General features: G+C 40.2%; 1 protein-coding gene across 6 annotated transcripts in view; it reads right to left on the bottom strand.

The window, feature by feature from the left end:
• CEP162 (centrosomal protein 162) overlaps positions 1–21,464 on the bottom strand; it is a 51,916-nt gene extending 30,452 nt beyond the window's left edge. The window contains exons 1-8 of one of the 6 annotated variants that reach the window (XM_061989448.1): positions 21,361–21,464; positions 20,417–20,493; positions 19,122–19,225; positions 13,409–13,547; positions 4,580–4,732; positions 4,125–4,308; positions 2,654–2,706; positions 96–163 (exon numbers count right to left, since the gene is read on the bottom strand). In XM_061989448.1, coding sequence (XP_061845432.1) covers positions 96–163; positions 2,654–2,706; positions 4,125–4,308; positions 4,580–4,732; positions 13,409–13,547; positions 19,122–19,181 — 657 coding nt within the window. In that variant the 5' untranslated portion in view covers positions 19,182–19,225; positions 20,417–20,493; positions 21,361–21,464. Of the gene's footprint in view, positions 1–95; positions 164–2,653; positions 2,707–4,124; positions 4,309–4,579; positions 4,733–6,999; positions 7,125–13,408; positions 13,548–19,121; positions 19,226–20,416; positions 20,494–20,906; positions 21,182–21,360 lie in introns of those variants that run through there. The other 5 variants (XM_061989450.1, XM_061989449.1, XM_061989452.1 and 2 more) reach the window with 5 other exon arrangements.
• Between the last annotated feature and the right edge of the window lie 1,165 nt (positions 21,465–22,629).

Here is a 22,629-nt window from a genome sequence, read left to right as displayed (position 1 = left end):
CATTGCAGAGCTTTTATAATTCATGCAAAACATTTGTTAAGATATAACTGTTCTTGAAGACTTAAATCAACTCCTGACATGATGTTTTCATTCACCTGATTTCCCTCAGTTTTCAAAGCAAGATTAGCATCTGTTTCTTCTTCAAAATCATCGCTGTAGCTGCCTGAAGAGTAAAATAAACATCAGATTGAATATTCAAGAAAAGGAAAAGTAGTAAAGGGAAAGCTATTTCCTTACATGAGAGATTTGGGAAGAGAACAGCTGCTGCCCTGTGTTCCTGAGTAACTTGAACTAGGTGGACCTGCTTTGGCAGGGTAGTTTGGCTAGATGATCTCTAAAGGTCCCTTCTAACCCCTACCATTGTGTGATTCTGTGATAATGTTTTCTTTCTGTCTTTTGTCACCAATACAACTGACATATCATCTACCTCATATGTGAAATCTACCCAATGAAAAGTAATTACTTCAGCATTTTCTTTGGTTTTGAGCCATGAGAAATTTGATCTCAGAAGATCAGCCCGAGAAAGCTTCACATATCTTTCTCACACTGACTTAAGACATACACAGTGCTTGTACTGTTCCTGTGCACATATTATCCACTACTTCATAGATTCATAGAACGGTTTGGGTTGGAAAGGACCTTAAAGATCATCTAGTTCCAGTCTCCTTGCCATGGGCATGGACACCTTCCACTTGACCAGGTTGCTCAAAGCCCCATCCAACCTGACCTTGAACACTTCTAGGGATGGAATATCCACAGCCTTTCTGGGCAACCTGTTCCAGTGCCTCACCACTCTCACAGGGAAGAACTGCTTCCTTATACCCAATCTAAATCAATCTTCTTTCTGTTTATAGTCATTATTCCTTGTCCTATCACCATGTGGCCTTCTAAAAAGTCCCTCCCCAGCTTTCCTGTAGGCACCTTTAGGTACTGCTCCCCAGAGCTTTCTGTTCTCCAGGATGAACAACTCCAGATCTCTCAGTGTGTCTTCACAGGACAAGTGCTCCAGCCCTCTGATCATGTTTATGGCCTCCTCTGCACCTGCTCCAACAGGTCCATGTCCTTCTTATGTTATGGCCCCAGAGCTGGATGCAGGACCGCAGGTGGGGTCTCAGGAGAGCAGAGATGCACGATCCCCTCCCTTGACCTGCTGGCCAAGCTACTTTTGATGCATCTCAGGATACAGTTGGCTATCTCAGCTGCAAGTGCACATTTCTGGCTCATATTCAGTTTTTCATCCAACAACACCCCCAAGTCCTTCTCTTCAGGGCTGCTCTCAATCTACTCATTGCCCAGACTCAACTTGCTGTTGGGATTGCCCTGACCAATGTGCAGGACCTTCTACTTGACCTTGTTGAACTTCATGAGGTTTGCACAGTCCAGCCTCTCTGGCCTGTCAAGGTCCCTCATTTTGTTTGCTATTTTGTGAAACAGCAGCTTGGTAAAGACTAAATCAAAACATGCACAACACAGACTGGTCATTGAAAATGTTTTCTTAGAAATCAGAAGTATCAATTTCATAAAACTAACTGGAACAATCAAGTAATTGCAACCATTTTGTTCAGAAAAAGGCTACAAATTGTTACAACATTTCTACTAAGAACTCTTGCAATCTACAGAATAATCAAACTTGCAAGGAGAAAAGATTTGCTGCAATTCAGGTTTACAAACACAGTCTCTTTATGTTTGGGAAATTCAAGCCTGACAATGGGATCTCTCAAAAGTTCAGCTGAATATATAAACTTGAAAATGCAATCTCCTGATTAAATAATGTAAATAATGAAGAGTGAAATAAAGAGAGATGATGTGTGAAAGGCAAATGAACAAGAAAGAAGGACTGTAGCATGGCAATTTGGCAAAAAAGATCAGGTAAGAGTAATACTCCATGTTACAGAGATTAAACTCAGGTATGAAAAGACAGCCCAAAAATCCAGGTGACAAAACACTGGAGGAACTCAAACATGAAGATGTATTTCAGCATCAGGGGAATTTTCTCTTGAGTTTTGATTAAGAGTTGTTTGGGGTTTGTTTTTTTGCTGTTTTTCTTTTTAGATATTGGTCACAACAGATTAAAAAGTCACTTCAAAACAAAAGAAAAGCACAAACCAAAAGCAAAACTTTGAAATCCCTGTCTGAACACCAGCTACACAGTCACAGTGCAAAGGCTGGCTAAAAGACCAATGTAAGAACTACAGATAAATGTAAATCGTTCATACCAAAATTACATTAGTTTTTAGATATACAAAAACTTTACTCACAATGGTCAGGGGTATAACGGATCAGAAGTTAATTGGTTTACGTATTACTGGGAACAAAAAAGGTTCAGTGTGGATCCTGAACTATCTTGTGAATCTGAAACCTAGAAAGAACTGAAGGTTTTTAAAGGCAACACAGAGCACAGAACAAGCTATGGGACTGTAGCACAACTTGATCTTTCCAGCTCGTTCAATTATATCCCACTACAAACATCAAGATCCTACCCTATACTCTGACAGCCTGCTGTCACATTTTCTGGAGACTTTGTATTTGACCTGCAGCACTAACTCATAGCTTTCATTTCCTTTATTCTCTTCAGTGAGGTTCTCACAATTCTTAGTGTACACACAGTAAGAAAAGAAAAATTCAAGTGAGCCATTTAGAAAGATGGTATTACCAGATTTCTCCTTATGTATGGATTCCTCTTCTCTTTCTTCATTATTCTCATTTCTGAGAAACAAAATGAAAACTTTATTTCTTCTCAGACAGTAAATTAAAGTAGGATTTTTTTCTCTAATTCCAAACAAACTTTGATACATTTCACATTTAGGAATAAAGTAAAAAACCTGAATTTGTCCATTATATCAAATGATAGCCAAGAAAGTTGGATGTCAGCAATCAAAATAAATATGTAAGTTTTTACAGGTCTCCACAGTTAAAAGTCTCAATCTAACCCTAGAATCATTCCCCTTTTGCATTTCCTCCAACATCTACATTAGCATCTCAAAGACATTTTTATCATCAGGTTTGCTTCCTGGTCTGACTTTCTCATTCTGCATTAACAAAAAATTCTCTCCTTTCTTTCCAATTTTCCCATGAAATTGAAGTTTTGTCCTTACCTAAACTCTCCAGAATCCTGACCCTTTAACTGTTTTCATATTCATAGAATCATAGAATGGTAGGGGTTGGAAGGGACCTTTAGAGATCATCTAGTCCAACCCCCCTGCAGAAGCAGCGTCACCTAGATCAGGTCACACAGGAACATGTCCAGGTGGGTCTTGAAGACCTCCAAGGAAAGAGCCTCCACACCCTCCCTGGGCAGCCTGTGCCAGGGCTCCCTCACCCTCACAGGGAAATAGTTTTTTTCTTATGTTTAAATGGAACTTTTTGTGTTCCAGCTTCATCCCATTACCCCTTGTCCTGTTACTATCTACTATAGAAAAAAGGAATGTCCCAACCTCCTGACACCCACCCTTTAGATATTTGTAAATATTAATGAGATCTCCCCTCAGTCTCCTCTTCTCCAGACTAAACAGCCCCAGTTCCTGCAGCCTTTCCTTGTATGAAAGATGCTCCAGTTCCCTGATCATCTTGGTGGCCATGAAGTTTGGAAGTTTCCTTTGCACTCAGCATTTATAAATAGTCACCTGAATTGCCCCTTTATCTGTTTCTTTCATCTTATGCTTGAACTTCTTTCCAAGTAACTCCTTATAAATGGACTGCCCCAGTCTTTCAAGATTTTGTATCTTTCCTCTAGTTTCACTTGCAACATCATGTCTAAGGGGACACAGAATCTTTCCTGACCTACTTCCTTTATAATCAGTTGTTAACTTTTCATTTAGTTACAATTTATAAGCCAATTTAACAAACTCTACTGTAACTAGAGTTATGCACAAGACAGCGTAGCTATGTCCACTCCTCACCAAGCCATGCTTTCACCTTATTCCTTTATTTATTCAGCTCAGTTCTTCCCAACCAAAAACCCAACAAACTCCATCAACCCAAAAAATCCCAAACCAAGCAACCACAACAAACAAACAAAAACTGACCTAAACCATACAGAACCTTGTCCCACAAAATCTCAGTAGTCAAGGTATTCTGATACCAAAACCACATGTGCTTACCGATAAAAGTCCCCAACTTCTTACCGTATAAATGGTGCCAGTAGTACAGAATCATTGGAATCCAGCTCTTTATTTAACCTTGAATAATCAATAGTAGAGGAAGCTTCTCGTTCAAGTTTGGCAAAGAAGATCTCTTTTTCTTCTTGTTCTTCCAAGGTATCCAGTCCAGCTCCCATGACACTTTGATTAGGGGAAGCTAAAATCGAATCTAAGTTTCAAAAGAAAGGATAAACTAACTGTGTCTGTGCTCTGTGTCCACACACAATGGTCATAATAGGTAACAACAACTACAGACATGCTCACAAAATATTAACAGTATCAAATTATCACAAACTAGTGCCAGAAAGGAGGCTTTAGCTCACAAAATGCAGCTGCTGGAAGTGAAGAATCCTGCCTCACAATGAATCAAGGGAAATAGGCTGTAATAGTTTATTTAGATCTTTCTAACTTCATGAAATGGCTGCACTCTCAGATCTCACCATTTGTCTCCAAGCTGTCTCTACTTAAGGAGACAGCAATTCCATTACTTTTGTGAAGCTGCATCTCTTCCACTTGCATATTCCCATCAGTTTCCCCCACAGGCTGTGTAGTGTTCTTTATCTTGACAAAGCTTCTATTGGCTCCAGGCATCCCTGGGAAGAAAGTTGCAACATTCTTGACTATCACCTAAACCTTATTTTTATGACACTTTAGTCTTTTATTCATGTTCTAGATGCAACAATTTCAAGCTCCTGTTGCAACTGCGAACATACCCAGTCTCACAAATCACATTCATCTAACTTCAGTTTCTATCATAATATGTAAATCTAGTTGAATTACAAGTAATCAGTTTATCTCATATATTTTGTTCCCATCCTTCAGATTTGCACACAAACCTATAGTTCAGTGTGGGACAAATATAACAAATATAAAAGCTGACCTATTGTATTGTTATGATGGAGGACAACAACACACACAAACTCTGTACAGAAATTAACATTTCTTTGTTAAAAGCCAATTAATTTTGTTTGAAGATTGTAGCCTCTAGCCCAGCAGCTCCTTTTCATTTGTTGCAAAGTAAATGATTTAAGGAAAAAAAATGTAAACAAAGTTACCTAAAAGTCACTGATGAATATCCAGTTCTTCTGTACATTTATGTAACTACAACACGTAGTTGCTCTCCTTACTGTAATCACATTGTTGTGAGGGTTCAACATCACCTCACCAACTTTATGTGTGAATTCTACTCTAAGAGAAAATGACACTTTATCTACTAGTTTATGGAACACTAAAGGTCAAATATTACAGTACATGATTAGTCAAAAAGCACTACCAAGTCCTATCTGCCTGTGCCCTGACACAACTCTGGCCTGTTACTCTGTCCTTTACAGAGTCAAATCCTCTCCCTTCAGTACTGAAAATGTACCCAAAGTGAGCTGGAGTGGGAAAAGAAAGAGCCTCAACAGCTTTTCCTTTCCTACTGGGCAGCCCTTAGCACGTGACTTCTGATGAAAAAAGCTTCCCTGTTAAGAAGCAGAATAGGTTTTTTCCTTCATTTTAATGACAAAATCTCCTTGTATGTTTTATTGGGAGGCTAAGTCTGTAGGATTCTACATCTTTCTCTGATACAAACTGACTTGCCTTGCAGGCAACAAGCAAATGTCAGTGGCACTGATTAAAGGTCAAGCTCTACCTGCATACAAAAATAGGGCCTAAATAAACACATTTTTGTCACTGCATTTAAAAGTATAAAAGGAAAAGCTCAAAGTGATGAACAGAAGTAGAAAGTATGAATAGTCCATTTCTCTGGTAGCTAAATGGAGTAATTTAAAGTAATTTACCCAAATGATGCTCTATTCTAGTCATTAAGACAGCCAACAGGAGTCTGTTTGCAGCTAGGTCACAAAAGGTTTGCAGACCTTTAGATTAGCCATAATCTCATCACACTTCCAACACTATTTCTTCAATGAGACTATGTTAGCAGAATCAAAGATGAAGTGTCACTGCCTTCCTATGTAAGTTTTACAAGAAAGGATATGGGAATATGCTTCAGTGAAAGGACAACTACAACATTTAACAGAACAAAATTTTAGAGAAAAATATTTCCTTGTTCCCTTTAAATCATGACAAACTCAATGCACTTTCTGAACAGACTTACTTATCCTGAAGGCTTCATGGGATTTATGTAATCTCATATTATTGTATTTTGCCATAGCTTTTTTTAATTATCTGAAAATCAAATCCTGTTTTGCAGTTGTTTAGTTTTGCAACTCATTCACTCCCAGTTCTCAGATACACTCTCCATATTATAGGGGATAGTACTGTTGCTAATGAAGGCAAGAATGACCTTTTTTCTTGCCCTACACAATCTGAACTCTGAGAAACCTGGAAAAAATTGGAAAAAAATTGGAAAAAAATTGGAAAAAATACCAACTTGGATGGATTTCAAAGCCTCCTTTCACTGTGGTTTTTGGCTGTTTTAACAGTCCTACTGATTTCTGTAGGGCTTGTTAGAGTGATTTATTTTTTGGATGGGGAGAGGGTATTTGGTACTCTTCATAAAAACTTCTTGAAGCAGCAATTTTCTTGAACACCAAAGGTTCCACTACCCATATCTTCACAGGCAATATTTTATAAGGCTAACGATGTACAGTATTCTTTTTTAAAGTCTTACCCCTTGAAATTAATTACAACAAGAATCTGAGTTTCATTCAGAAAAATATTTCTAACCACCACACTTGCAGAGAAAAGTTTGAAAACATAAAGACAAAGAACTCAAAGTACTGACAATGTACAAGATAAAGTACTGACGATGACAAACAGCTACTTAAAAAGTAACTTCTCCTTAATCTGACCAGGACTGTCAGTATTGAGTCATTTTACCTTTTTAATATCATACAAAATACAGTAAATTTGTTACCCTCAGAATTGTCTGGACTGTCAGAAGTGAGGCTTCCTTCTTCTTTGTTTAAGCACAAGTCTTTCTTGTCCTTATGAAATTTTTCCAGCATTTTGAATTTAGACAAAGCCTTGCTGCGAGATGCACTGGAAGAAGGTTTAGGGGGAACTACTTTTAAGTGTACACAAACATTTACAAGTTTTTATACACAAGAGACAGGGAATAAAGAGAAAAATAACATGTGAGAATTCAAAGTAATGTTTCTGAGAAAGCACTGCAGTTCAGCTTCTTGTATATTGAATCACCTATAATGTTCTAGCTGTAACTTAAAAGTTAATACTTATCACTTCTGAGAATAATTCCCTTTTGTTCTATGGATACCTTGCATTCAAATACACTGTTCTAAGAGCTCAATATATTGTCTGACAACAAAGAAAACTAACAAAACTCCTTCAATAAGAAAAGAAGTTTTAGACTACAAGTTTTGAAAGAAAGCATCTAGATCTGCTCAAAGTGAAAAAATATAGGTACATAAATGAACTACTACTGGTTTTATCACTGACAGGTTCAAGAGCAGCATGTCTTTAGCTGAAATCCTTGTAAGAACTTGCTTAGCAGGAAAATATAACTAAATGTCTTACATTCACATTAGTAGAACTAAGTTATAGATGTCAGTATCTGTGCTGAAAACTGCTCTCTCATAGTACTTAGTTGATGGCCTCAATACACACTAATATCCCTTAGGCTAGCCAGATGCATTGTATTGGACTCTTCCTTATTCAAACTGTCATAGGGGAGGGGGCTTGTAAACTGTTTAATCCAGAGAAAACTCTTGGTTACAGGTCTTTTGAATTTACCTTGACATGAGAGAGAGCAAGAGTAGCCTAGGGGATCAGGATAAGGTCAAATACTTCCGCTATCTAGAAAGAGAAGTATGGGGATTTGTGACAAGAAGCTCACACAAGTCAGAAACATCCAAGATGACTAAAGGAAGCTGGTGAGCTTATGGCAAATGCAGTGTGAAATGAGGAATGGTATGAAATCCATTCTGATACAACACATGGGTCCTTAAGTAATCCTGTTTCAGAAATAGATGTGTTTATCTCCCCGATTGAGATGCTTTATGGCTACTCTACACAAGTGATGCTTATGAAAACAGGGCAACATATACACTCTAGAGAACTAACACAGGGAAATGTTCTACAGGCTACATAGTAGATCATCAACATGATCTAAAGACCAAATGCCAAATACTTCTTTGTCATGGCTCTCCAAAACATTACTGATCTTCTTGAATTTAACATCAAAGCCACGTTTAAACTTGTACGTACAAGTTAATTGCTATTATCATTTACACAAAGGTTTTTCATGGATCAATGTTTGTAACTCTTAACTATTTGGAATTTCTCTTCATTATCTTAAAAAGTGACTTTACATAAAAGGATGAATCTGAAGTTACATTCACTAAAAGAATCCTGCAGGTTAAGAAACTTAGTTTGTCAGTATTGCACCAACTGTGCTGTTTCCATTCCGAGGAGAGCAGGCACAGAGCAGCCTACTGGTCAGCAGAGGGAAAAGAATCACATCAATAGACAATAAGAATTTATCTGACAGCAGCTTTTGAAATTAAACAAGTAGAACAGCAAATGTTAATATTACTTGAGAATGAAATACAGAAAGTGTAAGAGATTCTCTGTTTACTAAACATACTGATTTTTGTTTAGATTTTCAAAGTGATTCTCCTCTTTCCCCCCCCACTGGCTTACTTTCAATGCTTTCTGTCCTACTACATCGTTACAGGTAGTGATGTATGATGTAGTGACAACTGAGCAAAAGGTCACACAGTTATCAGTTTCTTTTGGAAATGACAAAGGAAGTAAGTGGCAGCTTGCTTTCAGTGGGAACACTATGGTCAAATAGACGACTTGTTTTTCTACAGGAAGCACACTAGTAATATAAGGCTGATGTTGGATAAATATAACAAAACATATTTAATCAAATACCAGACTGAGAATATGAGTGGGGATTCTTTTGTTCACTACTTTCCACTATTTCAGCATGGCTTTCCACCAGTTTCTTCTCTTTTTTCGGTTTAATAAATCTTGTTTGAACATCTTGAAAAGACAAAGAGCAAGAACAGACAGGCAAGCAAGGCAAGCAAGGCAGGACAGGAATTCTTACTGTGAAATTTCTTTTATCATTTCAGTGACAAAAACAAGTAGAAAGGACATTACTTAGAGGTAGGTCTTTAACCTGTCAAATATGGGAGACAGTATCTTGAATCATAATTGACAAATTTCAGTTTAAAGCTGAAGAACAAAGAGTTCAGACGTGCCTAGAACAGCAAGTTACTTTAAAATGGACTTTATACGTGTCAGCCAAATGAACAGGAATAGTCTACACTGCTCATCATTTATCTACAAAACTATGTGAAAGCAGGCTCTTAGTTTAAATCTCACACCTATTTCCTGACACTTCTGTAACAAGATGCCTTGAGAAAAAATTAATATCAAACAAATAAACATATAGCATATATTTAGCCTTCCATTCATCTCACTCTGTGTCCTTTGAGAATGGAGACAATAAAGTTATTAAAAAGGAAAACCTCAAACTGGAAACAACTTATCAATTTGGTGCTTTACTCAAGTTAATTAGCCAGACTGTATTTTATTACTGTAACAGTATCTCTACAAAGTGCCACCCAAACACATCAACCCCTGCATATGATACATATAGAGCACGTCTTTATTTGTAAGGCAGTGCTGCACTGTGAGTGCAGGTGAGTTACACATTGACATAAGTTTGATTCACAATGACAAAATAATGATTCAATTAGCTGACAGTCTGTTAGTAAAGTTTTATCTACAACCAATGTTGAGGTTCAAGCCTAGAAGAACACACAGGATCTCAACAAAATTTCAAAGTATGTCAATATTACCCTTGTGAGAAATTAAATTCAGCTTATTTCCATATTTGTTGTCAGAGCAGGAAGATTATTCTTTTCTTTTTCCCCCCACAGGACAATTATTTTGCTATTTAGGGTGCATTTAATAATCTTACGAAAGGCCAAAGTCAAATCATCACCTTCTGTCATCCTGTGTAGTAACTTACATTACAAAGTTGCTGTGTCTTCAACACACTGCACAACATAAACCTGCTGAAGAATGTTACATCTGGCAAAACCGTATTTGACAAAGTACTGGGAAACATGCAAGACAAGCAGAGACTCACACAGAGGGACAAAAAAGGAGGATTCTAGAAGCCTGTCCACACTGAATTCCTTACAGTCACTTGACTTATCACTTTCAAACACTGCACATATATATACAAGACCTAAACCAAAGCAGTTTGTAGACACATGTGTAAATCCCTCTGTACGTGTGAGATTCATCATTCTCAGAGACATGTAGAAGTTACCTGTTTTTGCAGCTGCAGAGGAAAACTCAGTTTATACTGAAGGTTGGCCTCAGCACATGGCTCTATTTGGACTCTAAATTAATTGTCCTACAGCTCAACATAATTTAGCAGAATGACATTCACCATAGTACAAATTGCTTCTGTGTTACACAGTATCTATCACAGTATATGTTAATACAATTGATACCATTTGAGAATGTCCAGTGTGAAGAATATAGCCCTTTCCTCGTGGGATGACACAACCAGGAGCTCTGATTCACGCCATAAAACTATCCTCTTCTTGTCAAGATAGAGCCCGGAAAACCTTCTAGTAAAACTTAAAGGCCTCTCTGCTTGGCAATATTAAAGTACTAGGTGGGATATGTCTTACTGCACATGTCCCATAGCACAAAATCCTATGCAGATATTGGCAATAGAGACACAGAGGAAATAAAACCAATAGTCTGGCTGACAAAAGCATTGCTCATGGAAGAATTCAGTGCATAGATCTAGTATATCATAGAATCATAGAATGGTAGGGGTTGGAAGAGATCATCTAGTCCAAATCCCCTGCAGAAGCAGGGTCACGTAGATCAGGTCGCATAGGAACATACCCAAGGCAGGTCTTGAAGGCCTCCAAGGAAGGAGACTCCACAATCCCTCTGGGCAGCCTGTGCCAGGGCTCCCTCACCTCAACAGTGAAATAGTTTTTTCTTATATTTAAGTGGAACTTTTTGTGTTCCAGCTTCATTCCATTATCCCTTGTCCTGTTGCTACATATCATAGAAAAAAGGGATGTTCCAACCTCCTGACACCCACCCTTTAAATATTTGCCCCACATTCTTAGTTTTATTACGTCCAACTGCCAAGGCATGTTGGACCTTTGAATCAAAACACATTACACACAGATTACTTTCAACTCCCTCTGAACAAATCCAGCCCCTCATCAGAAGCATGAACATCAACAGACTGGCTTCTTTTTGATTCCAAACTGGCAAAACTGAGTAGCCTCCTCTTCTGAATGTTTTCCTTCTAAAGCAGTTTTTTTTAGAAGACCTTAAAAAATATACCAGAACTGGTTTTTTATTTTGTGTGTTAATAATATAAAGATCAAGTATGTTTTAGTTCATAGAATCAGAGAATGGTGGGGTTGGAAGGGACCTTTAGAGATCATCTAGTCCAACCCCCCTGCAGAAGCAGGTTCACCTAGATCAGGTCACATAGGAACATGCTTTACCTCTATTTAAACTACACAGATGATTCTTCATTTTAAAAAATAGAAGTAGTGGAATTGGTTTGGATGGGAATGACTTGATATAATCACATTATTTCTTCTGATTCTGCTTAGCATTGTACTTAATAGATACAAGCACCATTCTCTGAGACTGCTGACCACCCTGCCTGTTCAGTAGCTATTCCAGTGGGGTTTTCATTTTAGTAGCATGAGGAGCATCAAAGTGCTTTATGACTTGCCTCAAACATCTCAGAAAAACCACGGAAGAATACTGAACTCCTGAAATAACAGATTTGACTCCTAACTATGACAACTCTCACAGAGCTCTGCTTAAAATGAGAGACTTGACAGCAGGACCTTAACTGTCGTATGAAAAACTGATTTCTGGAACTTTCCCTTAAGCTCCAGTTTTAAGTTAAACAAATCAGGAGAATAAGAAGCCATCGGTAACTATAAGAACAAGAGGTAACTACCCTGTTGAAATGAATTACCCATAGGTTTTACTACTTAATAAGAAAACAATGAGTAGTGTAGAGGAAAGGGATCTGAGGGTGCTGGTGGGCAGCAGGATGAGCATAAGCCAGAAATGTGCCCTCATGGCCAAGAACGCCAATGGCATTCTGGGGTAGATTAGAAAGGCTGTGGGTAGTAGGTAGTAGGCAGTAGTAGCTCCTCCCCCTTTACTCTGCCTTCGTGAGACCACATCTGGAATATTGTGTCCAGTCCTGGGCCCCTCAGTTCAAGGACAGGGAGCTGCTGGAGAGAGTTCAGTGCAGGGCCACAAAGATGATGAAGGGAGTGGAGCATCTCCCTTCTGATGAAAGGTTGAGGGAGCTGGGGCTCTTCAGCTTGGAGAAGAGGAGATTGAGGGGTGATCTTATTAATGTTTACAAATACATAAAGGGCGGGTGTCAGGAGGGTGGAGCCAGGCTGTTCTCAGTGACGGCCAATGAACAAGGGGTAACGGGTACAAGCTGGAACATAAGAGGTTCCAAAGAAACATAAGGGAAAATTTCTTCCCTGTTCAGGTGAGGGAGCACTGGAACAGGCTGCTCAGATGGGCTGTGGAGTCTCCCTCTCTGGAGACGTTCAAACCCACCTGGATGAGTTCCTGTGTGACCTACTCTAGGTGGTCCAGCTCTGGCAGGGAGGTTGCAGTAGATAATCCTTCAAGGTCCCTTCCAACCCTTAAGATTCTATGATTCTGTGCAATGAAGCAATGGAACACTAGAGGTGGAAAGATTTTTTTTTTCCCCCTTCAGCCATAGTTTCTTGGCAAGTGAAATGCTGAGAGTACTGACAGATGTACATATTTGAATCAGCTGCCATTGAATTTTTCCTGTGCTTCCTTGACCTATTACAAATGTTGCAATTAGAATAAGATTATATAAATTGATCTTTTTCCTCTCCAGTTTTGAAAACAGAAATGCATTTAAAAGATCAGTATAAGGAACAGGTTGGTTACAAAGCATACCTACAGACATTTCAGTAAAACCCATAAGTTACATTTTCTATTTTTGTTGTTTTTTGTGTGCTTACTCTTTATAGGTTTTAATCACTTGAAAGCTACAGAAAAAAAAACCAAAAAAACACAACCAGCAGAAAGCTTGCTTACAGCTTGAATATGATTCCTGTCAAAAACACAATTACACTTGAGTTTCACACTTCACAAACTTGCATTGTAATGTTCTAAAGCGCTTGAGTGGTGTCAACTGAATCTGAAACCACGCCTATGTGAAGTACGAGAAAGAACTAGCCTGACCCCCTGTGGTCAAAAAACAGCAAGACTGCATTATTTACCATCATGGTTTGAATCTTCCTCAGATAGCCACCACGGCACTGAATCCTTTTTCTTCACTTCCTTTTTCCTGGGCTGTCCCAATGTCTCAAGAACGCTGGGTTTTTTCTTTGAATTTCCAAGTGAATCATCTGAAAGAGACTGAGTCAACAGCATACAAGATTAAAGACAGCTTTTACATCAACACATTGTTTAGCTGTCTTTCAGCCACTGAGTTCTGGACTTTAGAGTTCAGATGCCTCTCTACTCCCCAGTGTCTACCTTTTCTGTATATGCATGACAAAATTGAGTAAGAAACAATAACTATATTCACATGGTATAATACTGTGTATTATAATAAGCCCACTGCCAGAATTTGGGTATGTTAAAAGTTAACTACTTAGTAGAGTATACGTTTAAATGAACAGCATAATCAGCACTTTTTCAATTAGTTTCAACATATAAGAGCCAAAATCCTGACTACATCTGTGAAGATAATGAAGTAGAGCAGAAATAGTTTTGCCTTGGCCTGTCCTTACACATGAATATCATTATTAATATTCTAAAAATAACTTTTCACAAGCAACATTCTATCTCCCAGCAAATCACATCTCAGAAATCAATTTTGTACTTTGTGTTCATGGAACTTAACAGAAAGGTCAGAGCTATTCCTACTAAACTCTCTGTGTTAATTATACTTTAAAATGTGTTGGCCATTCACATTGATTTTGCCTGATGGCTTAAATCAATGGAAGTAAAAAGTTTGAATATGAACATCCTGTGAACCTAAGTTACTGAAAAGCAACAGGAAGGAAAAGAGCCACAGACACTTCATAAGACAACAGCACTTTTTAAAAAAAACCCTAAATCTCTGCACTTTTCTTTAGTAAGGGTCTTTGTAGCTTACAACAGGGTCAGAGCCACAATTACCTGTCCAGACATTGAACAAGAAAATACACTAATTAACCTAGTGCACTGCAACCATATGCATTCTTTGTGCTAACCTCAGTAAACATGGGGTTAAGGAGAGTGGCATACTTTTTATTTTTACCTAATTTTTTAGCCATAATTGTTAAAATCAATTGCCCTAAAATGTCTTAAAGAACACAATGAACAGTTAAGCAAAAGCCATAAAGTGTAAGAAAAAGAATTCACATATGAAATGAATCACATGGGAAAAGTTCAAAAGCTTCTTTTGTAATAGTCACCAATAAGAAAATGTTATAGTATGAACAGAATACTAGAGGCAACAGGATTGTGGGTACTTAATATGTAAAACACAAGAGGATGTTTTATTAAAACAAGCCTTTGCAGTCCACTGTCTGATTCCTATTGTGTAAAAAGCACTGCCATAAAAGCCTACCTTTAATATATAGCTAATGCTTCAATTTTTATGGGTCTAACAAGAACATCCATAAATCAAAGAGCAATTATCCACAACCATCACTTAAGAAAAAAGTAATTACAAAAAAATAGTACTCTTATGAATATCTGATCAATAAAATCTTTAGAGCTTATGGTTTCACTTGAAAAAATTAAATGCCCTGTCATACAGTCTCAGAAAGAAAATTTAAGTGCTCTGAGCCTTGCACTTTAATAAATCACAATTTTAATAAATTATGAAACTGCTAGACAACAGGATGTATTGCAATGTCTTTAAGTTGGCTCAGCAACATAGAACTAACCAGCTTTGCATTCTTAATAAATATCCTATAAATAACAACTTCCTTACACTAGTCACAACCCAAGTGCCAATCACAACACTACTGCCAGTGTCCCCAAAGGTCAGCCTGCCCCCTGCTAGCTAGAACCACTGGCAGGTGTTCCATGCAAGCTCTACTCTCATGTGCTGTTTCTTTTACGACTAGCAGTATCCTCTGCTCTGAAAGCAGAACTTCAGTGATGCTCAAAATCCTTAGAGTATTGTAACTAAAGAAACTGAAACTCCCATCGGTTGTTCTCAAGTTCTGGAAACTTTCTTTGTCCAGTCATCTTGTCAACTGCAGACAGTAAAGTTGCAGCAGCTGGGAAAGAAACGCTGACACAAAAATACTAGAGCATTTTTCCCAACATGTCAGTTGTCTCAACAGAAAACTCTCTTGAGTTTTTTTTCTTCCTTTGAAAAAAAAAGTAAATAAATAAACCAATGAGGTTTTTGGACAAGTAATGGCTTTTCAGTGCCAGTAAGTGGTACTGGTTTCCTCCTTCCCCTCCTCTACAAAAAACACAGTCTGTCAACATTTCAAGAACACACAAAAAAGAAAAAAAACCCCAAACTGTCAGATGTTTAATCTGAACTTAAATACAAGCCAAATTGAGTAAGTTTTAAGAACTGGGATAACTGGCACATAATCAGCTTACTGCCTCCTATACACATGATGGAACTTAAGGAAGTAGACAGGTAATAGAGGACTACATCTAAAGCAGCCAGACTTCCATGACCAGTTGTCCTAATTATTTCATTAAATAAGTCTTTTTCAACAAAACAAATCGACTCCAAATTACATTTTTGGTACAAAATAATATTTTAATGTTGTTGGTCTTTTAATAAAAACTGTTTTTCAAACATGGCTTAAGGTGTATTGATACCCTTCCAGGTACTGTCCTACAGATCTTCTAATAAAAGATGGTATAGCCCTTCATTTTGAAAGCCTGCCTTCTCAGTTGTCCATGAATATCACATAGTACGTAAGTCAACCTAGAAGACTAGAAGCAGACAATGGCTTTTTCCTACCTTTGTTTTGCCTGTAGTATCATCAAATAAAGCAACTAATTGAAGCCCTGTGTATTAGAAAGAGCTCCTCACCTTACATACCCCAAGGGAACTCCACAGCCAACACAAAACCTAGGAGCTATATCCATTTGAGAAATTATGCTTAAAGGGAAATTAAAGTGACAATAGAGGAGGCTAAAGCAACATAGCAGTGGTGAGGAGTGGAAGGATCACAGGCACACAGATGACGGAAGAGGAAGAGAAGAATCATGGATGATGACAAGCTATTCTGGCAAGGGGTTGGGAATAAGCATGACCAGGCAGTGGAGTGGAACCATTAAAAGACCTATCCTGCATTCAGTAATTGTTATGAGACACACGTGTTTCCTTCTATGTGATGATAAAAGCCTAGAAAATCCCCTTCACTGACAGCTTTCAAGTTCAGTGCATATACCAAAAGACTTTAGTTTAATCCTCATATTAGACCTGTGTCATGCAACTCTATGTACAGGCTTTTAACTTCATATGTTTTAATTGCAAGCATCCAATCCACTCCAAACAAAGACAGATTCACTATGAGTTATTTAAAAGAGAAAATGCATCCTGCCTTATTTCTTCTCTGAAAGACTTGCTTAAAAAATATTGAGTCTTCATTATACTAAGCAGATTTTGCTATTCCTCCCATACCCTGCCATTGTACTCTCAACACAGACATCATCTCCACAGCAATTTCAAACAATGGAACACATCAGCTTCTCATCTTTCTAATATTACAAGGTGGCACAGTTTTTATAAAGAACAAAAGCAAAGGAGGGGACTTAACAGAAGAGACTAGATAACGTCATTGTTATTTGGGTCTGTACCTGGCTGGCAAAACATAAAACGATGTGTATTTTTAATGACTAGATTGGCAGTATACATGTTCAAGCAAGCTTAAACACTTTACAGATTGCTTTAGTTTGAAACAATAAACAAGACACGATTTCTTAAAAGTTACATTCCCTGGAACATGCCAAACACCACTTAGAATAGAATCATAGAATGGTAGAGGTTGGAAGGGATCTTTAGAGATCATCTGGTCCAACTCTCCTGCAGAAGCAGTTCAAGCTAGATCAGGTCGCATAGGAATGTGTCCAGGCGGGTCTTGAAGACCTCCAAGGAATGAGACTCCACATCCTCCCTGGGCAGCCTGTTCAACATAGCTATTTTGATTTTCTTTTTTCCTAACTCAGGCATTCTCAATGTGGGCAACAGCTGAGGAGCAAGAAGACCATGTCAAATGAGGAACAATACTAGAAGCAATCAGACACAGAGTTTTGACAGAACTGCAAAATAATTAAGAGAATAAACCTGCTTTCTCTTCCCCAGAGCAACTTCCTCTATAACAATAGAAATAAAGAACTTTGGACAGAAATACAGAGCCTAATTTTCTGGTTTTACTAACATTTATAATTTCAGTGAATTCAAGAATGTTAACTCAAATCTATCATGAAATTAATGGCCAAAACCTAGCTTTATTTGTGAATCTTAACTTTCAAGTGGCATTTTGGTATGTTATTCTCTCAATTGAATGAAGCTACATTTATTCTGTATCTGAAAAATATCCCACGAATCTGGAGACAATCTTGTTCAACATCTTCATCAACGACCTGGACGAGGGGACAGAGTGTACCCTCAGCAAGTTCCCTGATGACACCAAACTGGGAGGACTGGCTCATTCCCCAGAGGCTGTGTTGTGTCTGGGGAGTTGGGCAGAGAGGAACCTCATGAGGTTCAACAAGGACAAGTGCAGAGTCCTGCATCTGGGAAGGAACAACCCCATGCACCAGTACAGGCTGGGGATTGACCTGCTGGAGAGCAGCTCTGCAGAGAGAGACCTGGGAGTGCTGGTTGATAATAAACTGACCATGAGCAAGCAATGTGCCCTTGTGGCCAGGAAGGCCAATGGCATCCTGGGGTGTATTAGAAAGGCTGTAGTTAGCAGGTTGACAGAGGTTCCTCCTTGTCCTGTCACCGGATACAACAGAAAAAAGTGCTGCCCCAACCTCCTGACACCCACCATTTAGATATTTGTAAATATGAATGAGATTCCCCCTCTCAGTCTCCTCTTTTCCAGACTAAACAGCCTCAGTTCCCGCAGCCTTTCCTCATAAGGAAGATGTTCCATACCCTTGATCATCTTGGTGGCCCTGTGCTGGACTCTCTCTAGCAGTTCCTTGTCCCTCTTGAGCTGAGGAGTCCAGAACTGGACACAGGACTCCTTGGCCAACAACAGCTACACTTACATACATTATTGGAACCTAGTAAAGGCCTTCTGTATGTGGTATTTGCATCTTAAGAGTTACCACACTGTGTGATTGATAGATCAGAGGGCAAATTCTGAAATTATATGTCTATACACACTGAAAAAAATTATACCAAATTAGGGTATTCTGACCACATCCAATAATTGTTTGCTTAAGCCACAACCCACAGCTTTGCGCTGATTTTCCCCATGCTCAAAATCATCAAACACCATAAGGACTAAAATGAAAATTTTCTAATCACTGCAACACACTTATTTTTGTTGGGATTAATACAAGAATTTTTAAATAGAATTCAGTGACATTAGGCACTGCACAGAAATAGAAGGGAATGCTTAAAACCTAGCTTGTGCCCACAAACCAGGAAAGTGTATAATTTCATTTTCAATTATATACCAATTTTAAGCTCCTGCTACTAAGTAAAACACACACAATTACATCAAAACCAAGCAAAAGAAATTCAAGAAGGAAGGGCTCTTTTTGGAGGTGTAACCTAGCAATGACAAAATATTTAATCACAGAACTGTTCTCCTGATTTCAAAGCAAAATGAAAACTATGAATTTACTTTAGCAATGAAGTTAAGACCTCACAGAGGCTCAGATATGACAGCTATGTGAATTATGTGATAAAACCACAGCTACGTCTTCCATTTCTTGTTCTTCCATACTCAGTTTTCCCCCTGCATTTTAACAGAGATGTGACCTTGCTCTGAAACATACCTCTTTCAGAAACTCTTCAAACTGCTCATCCAATTCTTCCTCTGAAAATCGGTGTGCCATAGTCTGCAACTGGATGCCACCTCCCAAACAACTCACTTTAAAAACTAAGATTGAAAATAAAAATAGAGGTAATTAGAAGCATTCAGAAATCAGAAGCAGTGATTTACTGCTTTCATAGAGAGCTATAAGCAAAACAAATAATAGAATGGTAAGCGTTGGAAGGGACGTTTAGAGATCATCTAGTCCAACCCCCCTGCAGAAGCAGGGTCACCTAGATCAGGTTGCATAGGAACATGTCCAGGTGGGTCTTGAAGACCTTCAAGGAAGGAGACTCCACACACTCCCTGGGCAGCCTGTGCCAGGGCTTCCTCACCTCAACAATGAAATTGCTTTTCCTTATGTTTAAATGGAACTTTTTGTGTTCTAGCTTCTTTCCCCTTGTCCTGTCACTGGATACAAGACAAAAGTGCTGCCTCAACCTCCCAACATCCAGCACTTAGATATTTGTAAATATTAACGAGATCCCCCATCAGTCTCATCTAAACTGCCCCAGTTCCCGCAGCCTTTCCTCATCAGGATCTCGAGAGTTGCCAAATTTCATTCTTCTCACCCCTAATCTATTTACAACCAATGCAAACACACCTGGGTTATGCAAACTCCTTATCAAAATATTCCTTTCCAAAACAACCATTTCAGCATTTAAACTGAGGGAGAAATAAAATATGATTCTCTTCACTATCTTTACATTTTTCTTCAAAAGACAGGTCTCTTAGCTACCCACAATTAAGCATTTTGTCAATGATAAAAGAATCCACTGCGGTAGTACTTTCCATCCACTTTATGGGCTTTTAATTCTCTTCTATGATTCTTCTCCAAAACTGGAGACATCTGGCATTATAAATTTAATGTCATAATTTCTGCTGTGCTTAGGACTCGGTAAACAATAAATATATGAAGGTCTTTTAAGACCAGAAGATGACATTTGGTTTGATCTGCCCTGATATAGAAAGCCAATGGCACTTACCCCCTCCCATTCCCAAAAGTGTGTGTTGACTTCTCAGGTATAAAATACATCTCACATAATGCTACAAAGCTTTCGTACATCAGGCTGCTCAACACATATGGCTACCTTCAAAACTGCACATGTATAGCAGCATTAAACTACCCCTAGCATCTTCCAGGCTGAGAAGTGCTATGTAAACATAAAAGGGCTAAACATTTCCAGGAATGCTTTTACCATTAAACAAAACTTCTCCCAATATGGAGCCCTCTCTGTACACAGGACTGTTACCTACCTAGTAAATCGATTTTGACAGGCAAGTTGTGACAATTGCTTCCTGCTTTCACTCCTTATTCATCCACAGACCCGATGCTTTGGTGGTTAAAAAAAAAACCAACAGGAAAAAGTTAAAAAGTTATTAGCAGCCTGCCTAGACTTTGAATTGAATAAGATCTCCTTATGTAAGCACTTGGACAATGCATCTGAAAACATGGTAAGGAGATTAAGAATGTTACCTCTCATGACACACATAATCCAGTACCCTTTTATACTTTTACATCAAAGACCACGAGATGCATTGACAGTTTACTAGCTGCACCAACTACTTCAGTGAGTGGATAATACTTAATTGCAGCCTTGCCAGACAAACTAAACCTGAAATTATCAGTACTTCTGTCTATCTTATAATTACAGCTATTTTTTTACAGAAATCGATATAAAAGTTTATTTTTCAGGAGGAAAACAAATAGAAGATTACAAACAAACATTACCCTTAGCAAACATACTTAGGCCATACTATTAGAACTGAAGGCTCACAAACGACTCGGTACATACAACATTCACTTGCTGCGGTACACAAAGCGCAGGAAGAAGTAGTTTTGGGAAGGCATGGCTAAAGCCCAGGGATGAAGGTAAGCTTATGTAGCCTTGTACATTTCGGGTAATCTTTTAATCACCCGGCGCTAGGAGCGGCCGTGCCCTGACCCTCCTCCGCTCCCTCCGGCTGCCCCTAAAGCACACGCAGAGCTGGCACGCGGCAGCGGCCCCGTGGCGGGCGGGCCGTGCTCCTCCCCACCCCAGCCCCGTCCTCTCCCGCTCTGAGCACACAAGGTACGACGGCCCCGATAAGTCACAGACAGGTCGAGCCAAGCCCCAAAGGGACGCTGCAGAGAGCGGCGTAGGGACGGGAAAGGAAGCGGCTGGGAGGCGAGGGCTGCCCTGAGGCGGCCGGGAGCGTACCTGGGCCGCCTCTCTGGCGGGAGGCGCGGAGCGGGGGGGCGCCGTTGCCTGGGAAACCCTCCCGGCCACCGTCGCGCCCAACAACACTACCCGCGGGAGGGCGGCTCACGTGACTGCGCTTGTGGGCGGCCCGTGACGGGCGAAGCTGCCGCAGCAAACGCCGCCTCGCCTCGGCTCGCCTCGGCTGGCCGCGGCGGTGACGTCACGCGGCGGCGCGCCCCGGCCGTGCGGAGCGCAGCGGCGCCGCCTGCTGGGAGGCGGGCGCACAGCACCGGCGGGGACCGGCGCGGGGGTGACGGGCCAGCCCGCGCTGCCGCTGCCGTCGCCGCTCACCGCTTGCGCCGTCAGAGGCCATGCCACAGCCGCGCAGGGTAGCCGCGCTCCTGCACTCCGGACGGCGGCGGCGGCAGGGGATGCTCCGTCGCCGCCCCGCCGCAGGGTCGGGCGCGGATCCGTGGCCGGCCGGCGTGCTGCAGCCGGGCGGCGGCAGCAGAGACACGGGACGCGGCGTTGGTGCGAGCGCCCGCCCCGCCGCCCCGCTGTCGGTTCTCCCGGCTGAGCTCGGCGCTTGCCCTGTGGCTGGTTTTTGCCCGTCTCGGAGCTGCTCGGGAGGCTGTGGATGAAGCGGGGGAATTAAAACTGAATTAATCCAGTTTGTTTATAGAGTCATTGAGTCGAAAACTAATGGGTACAAGCTGGAATATAAGAGGTTCCAAAGAAATACAAGAAAGAATTTATTCCTGTTCAGGTGAGGGAGCACTGGCAGGGGCTACCCGGATGGGTTGTGGAGGCTCCTTCCCTGGAGACATTCAAACCCACCTGGACGAGTTCCTGTGTGACCTGTTCTAGGAGGTCCTGCTCTGGCGGGGAGGTTGCACTGGATGATCTTTCAAGGTCCCTTCCAACCCTTGAGATTCTATGTGACCTTTCATAGCATCGAGCTCAGCCACTAGCCTCAGACTGCCAAGCCCATCACTAAACCACATCCCTCAGCACCTCGTCTGCGCAGCTTTTCAACATCTACAGGGATGGTGACTCCACCACCTTCCTGGGCAGCTTGTGCCAGCATTTAACAACCCTCTCTGTGAAAAAGTTCCTCCTAATCTCCAATCTAAACCTCCCGATGCAACTTGAGGCCATTTGGTGCCAGCACTGTGCAGAGGACCGGACGCCCCTTGTTCTTGTTCAGCGAAGCCCGTGTGGCCAGTGCTGTTGGCACTTGCAGTCAAGGTTTCTTCCTCAAGTTTCTAAGGGAAGTGCTTCTCCAGA

The sequence above is a fragment of the Colius striatus genome, chromosome 2 (assembly GCF_028858725.1).
Source record: "Colius striatus isolate bColStr4 chromosome 2, bColStr4.1.hap1, whole genome shotgun sequence".
In the NCBI taxonomy this organism is placed as follows: Eukaryota; Metazoa; Chordata; class Aves; order Coliiformes; family Coliidae; genus Colius; species Colius striatus.
This window is presented reverse-complemented; position numbering and strand designations above follow the sequence as displayed.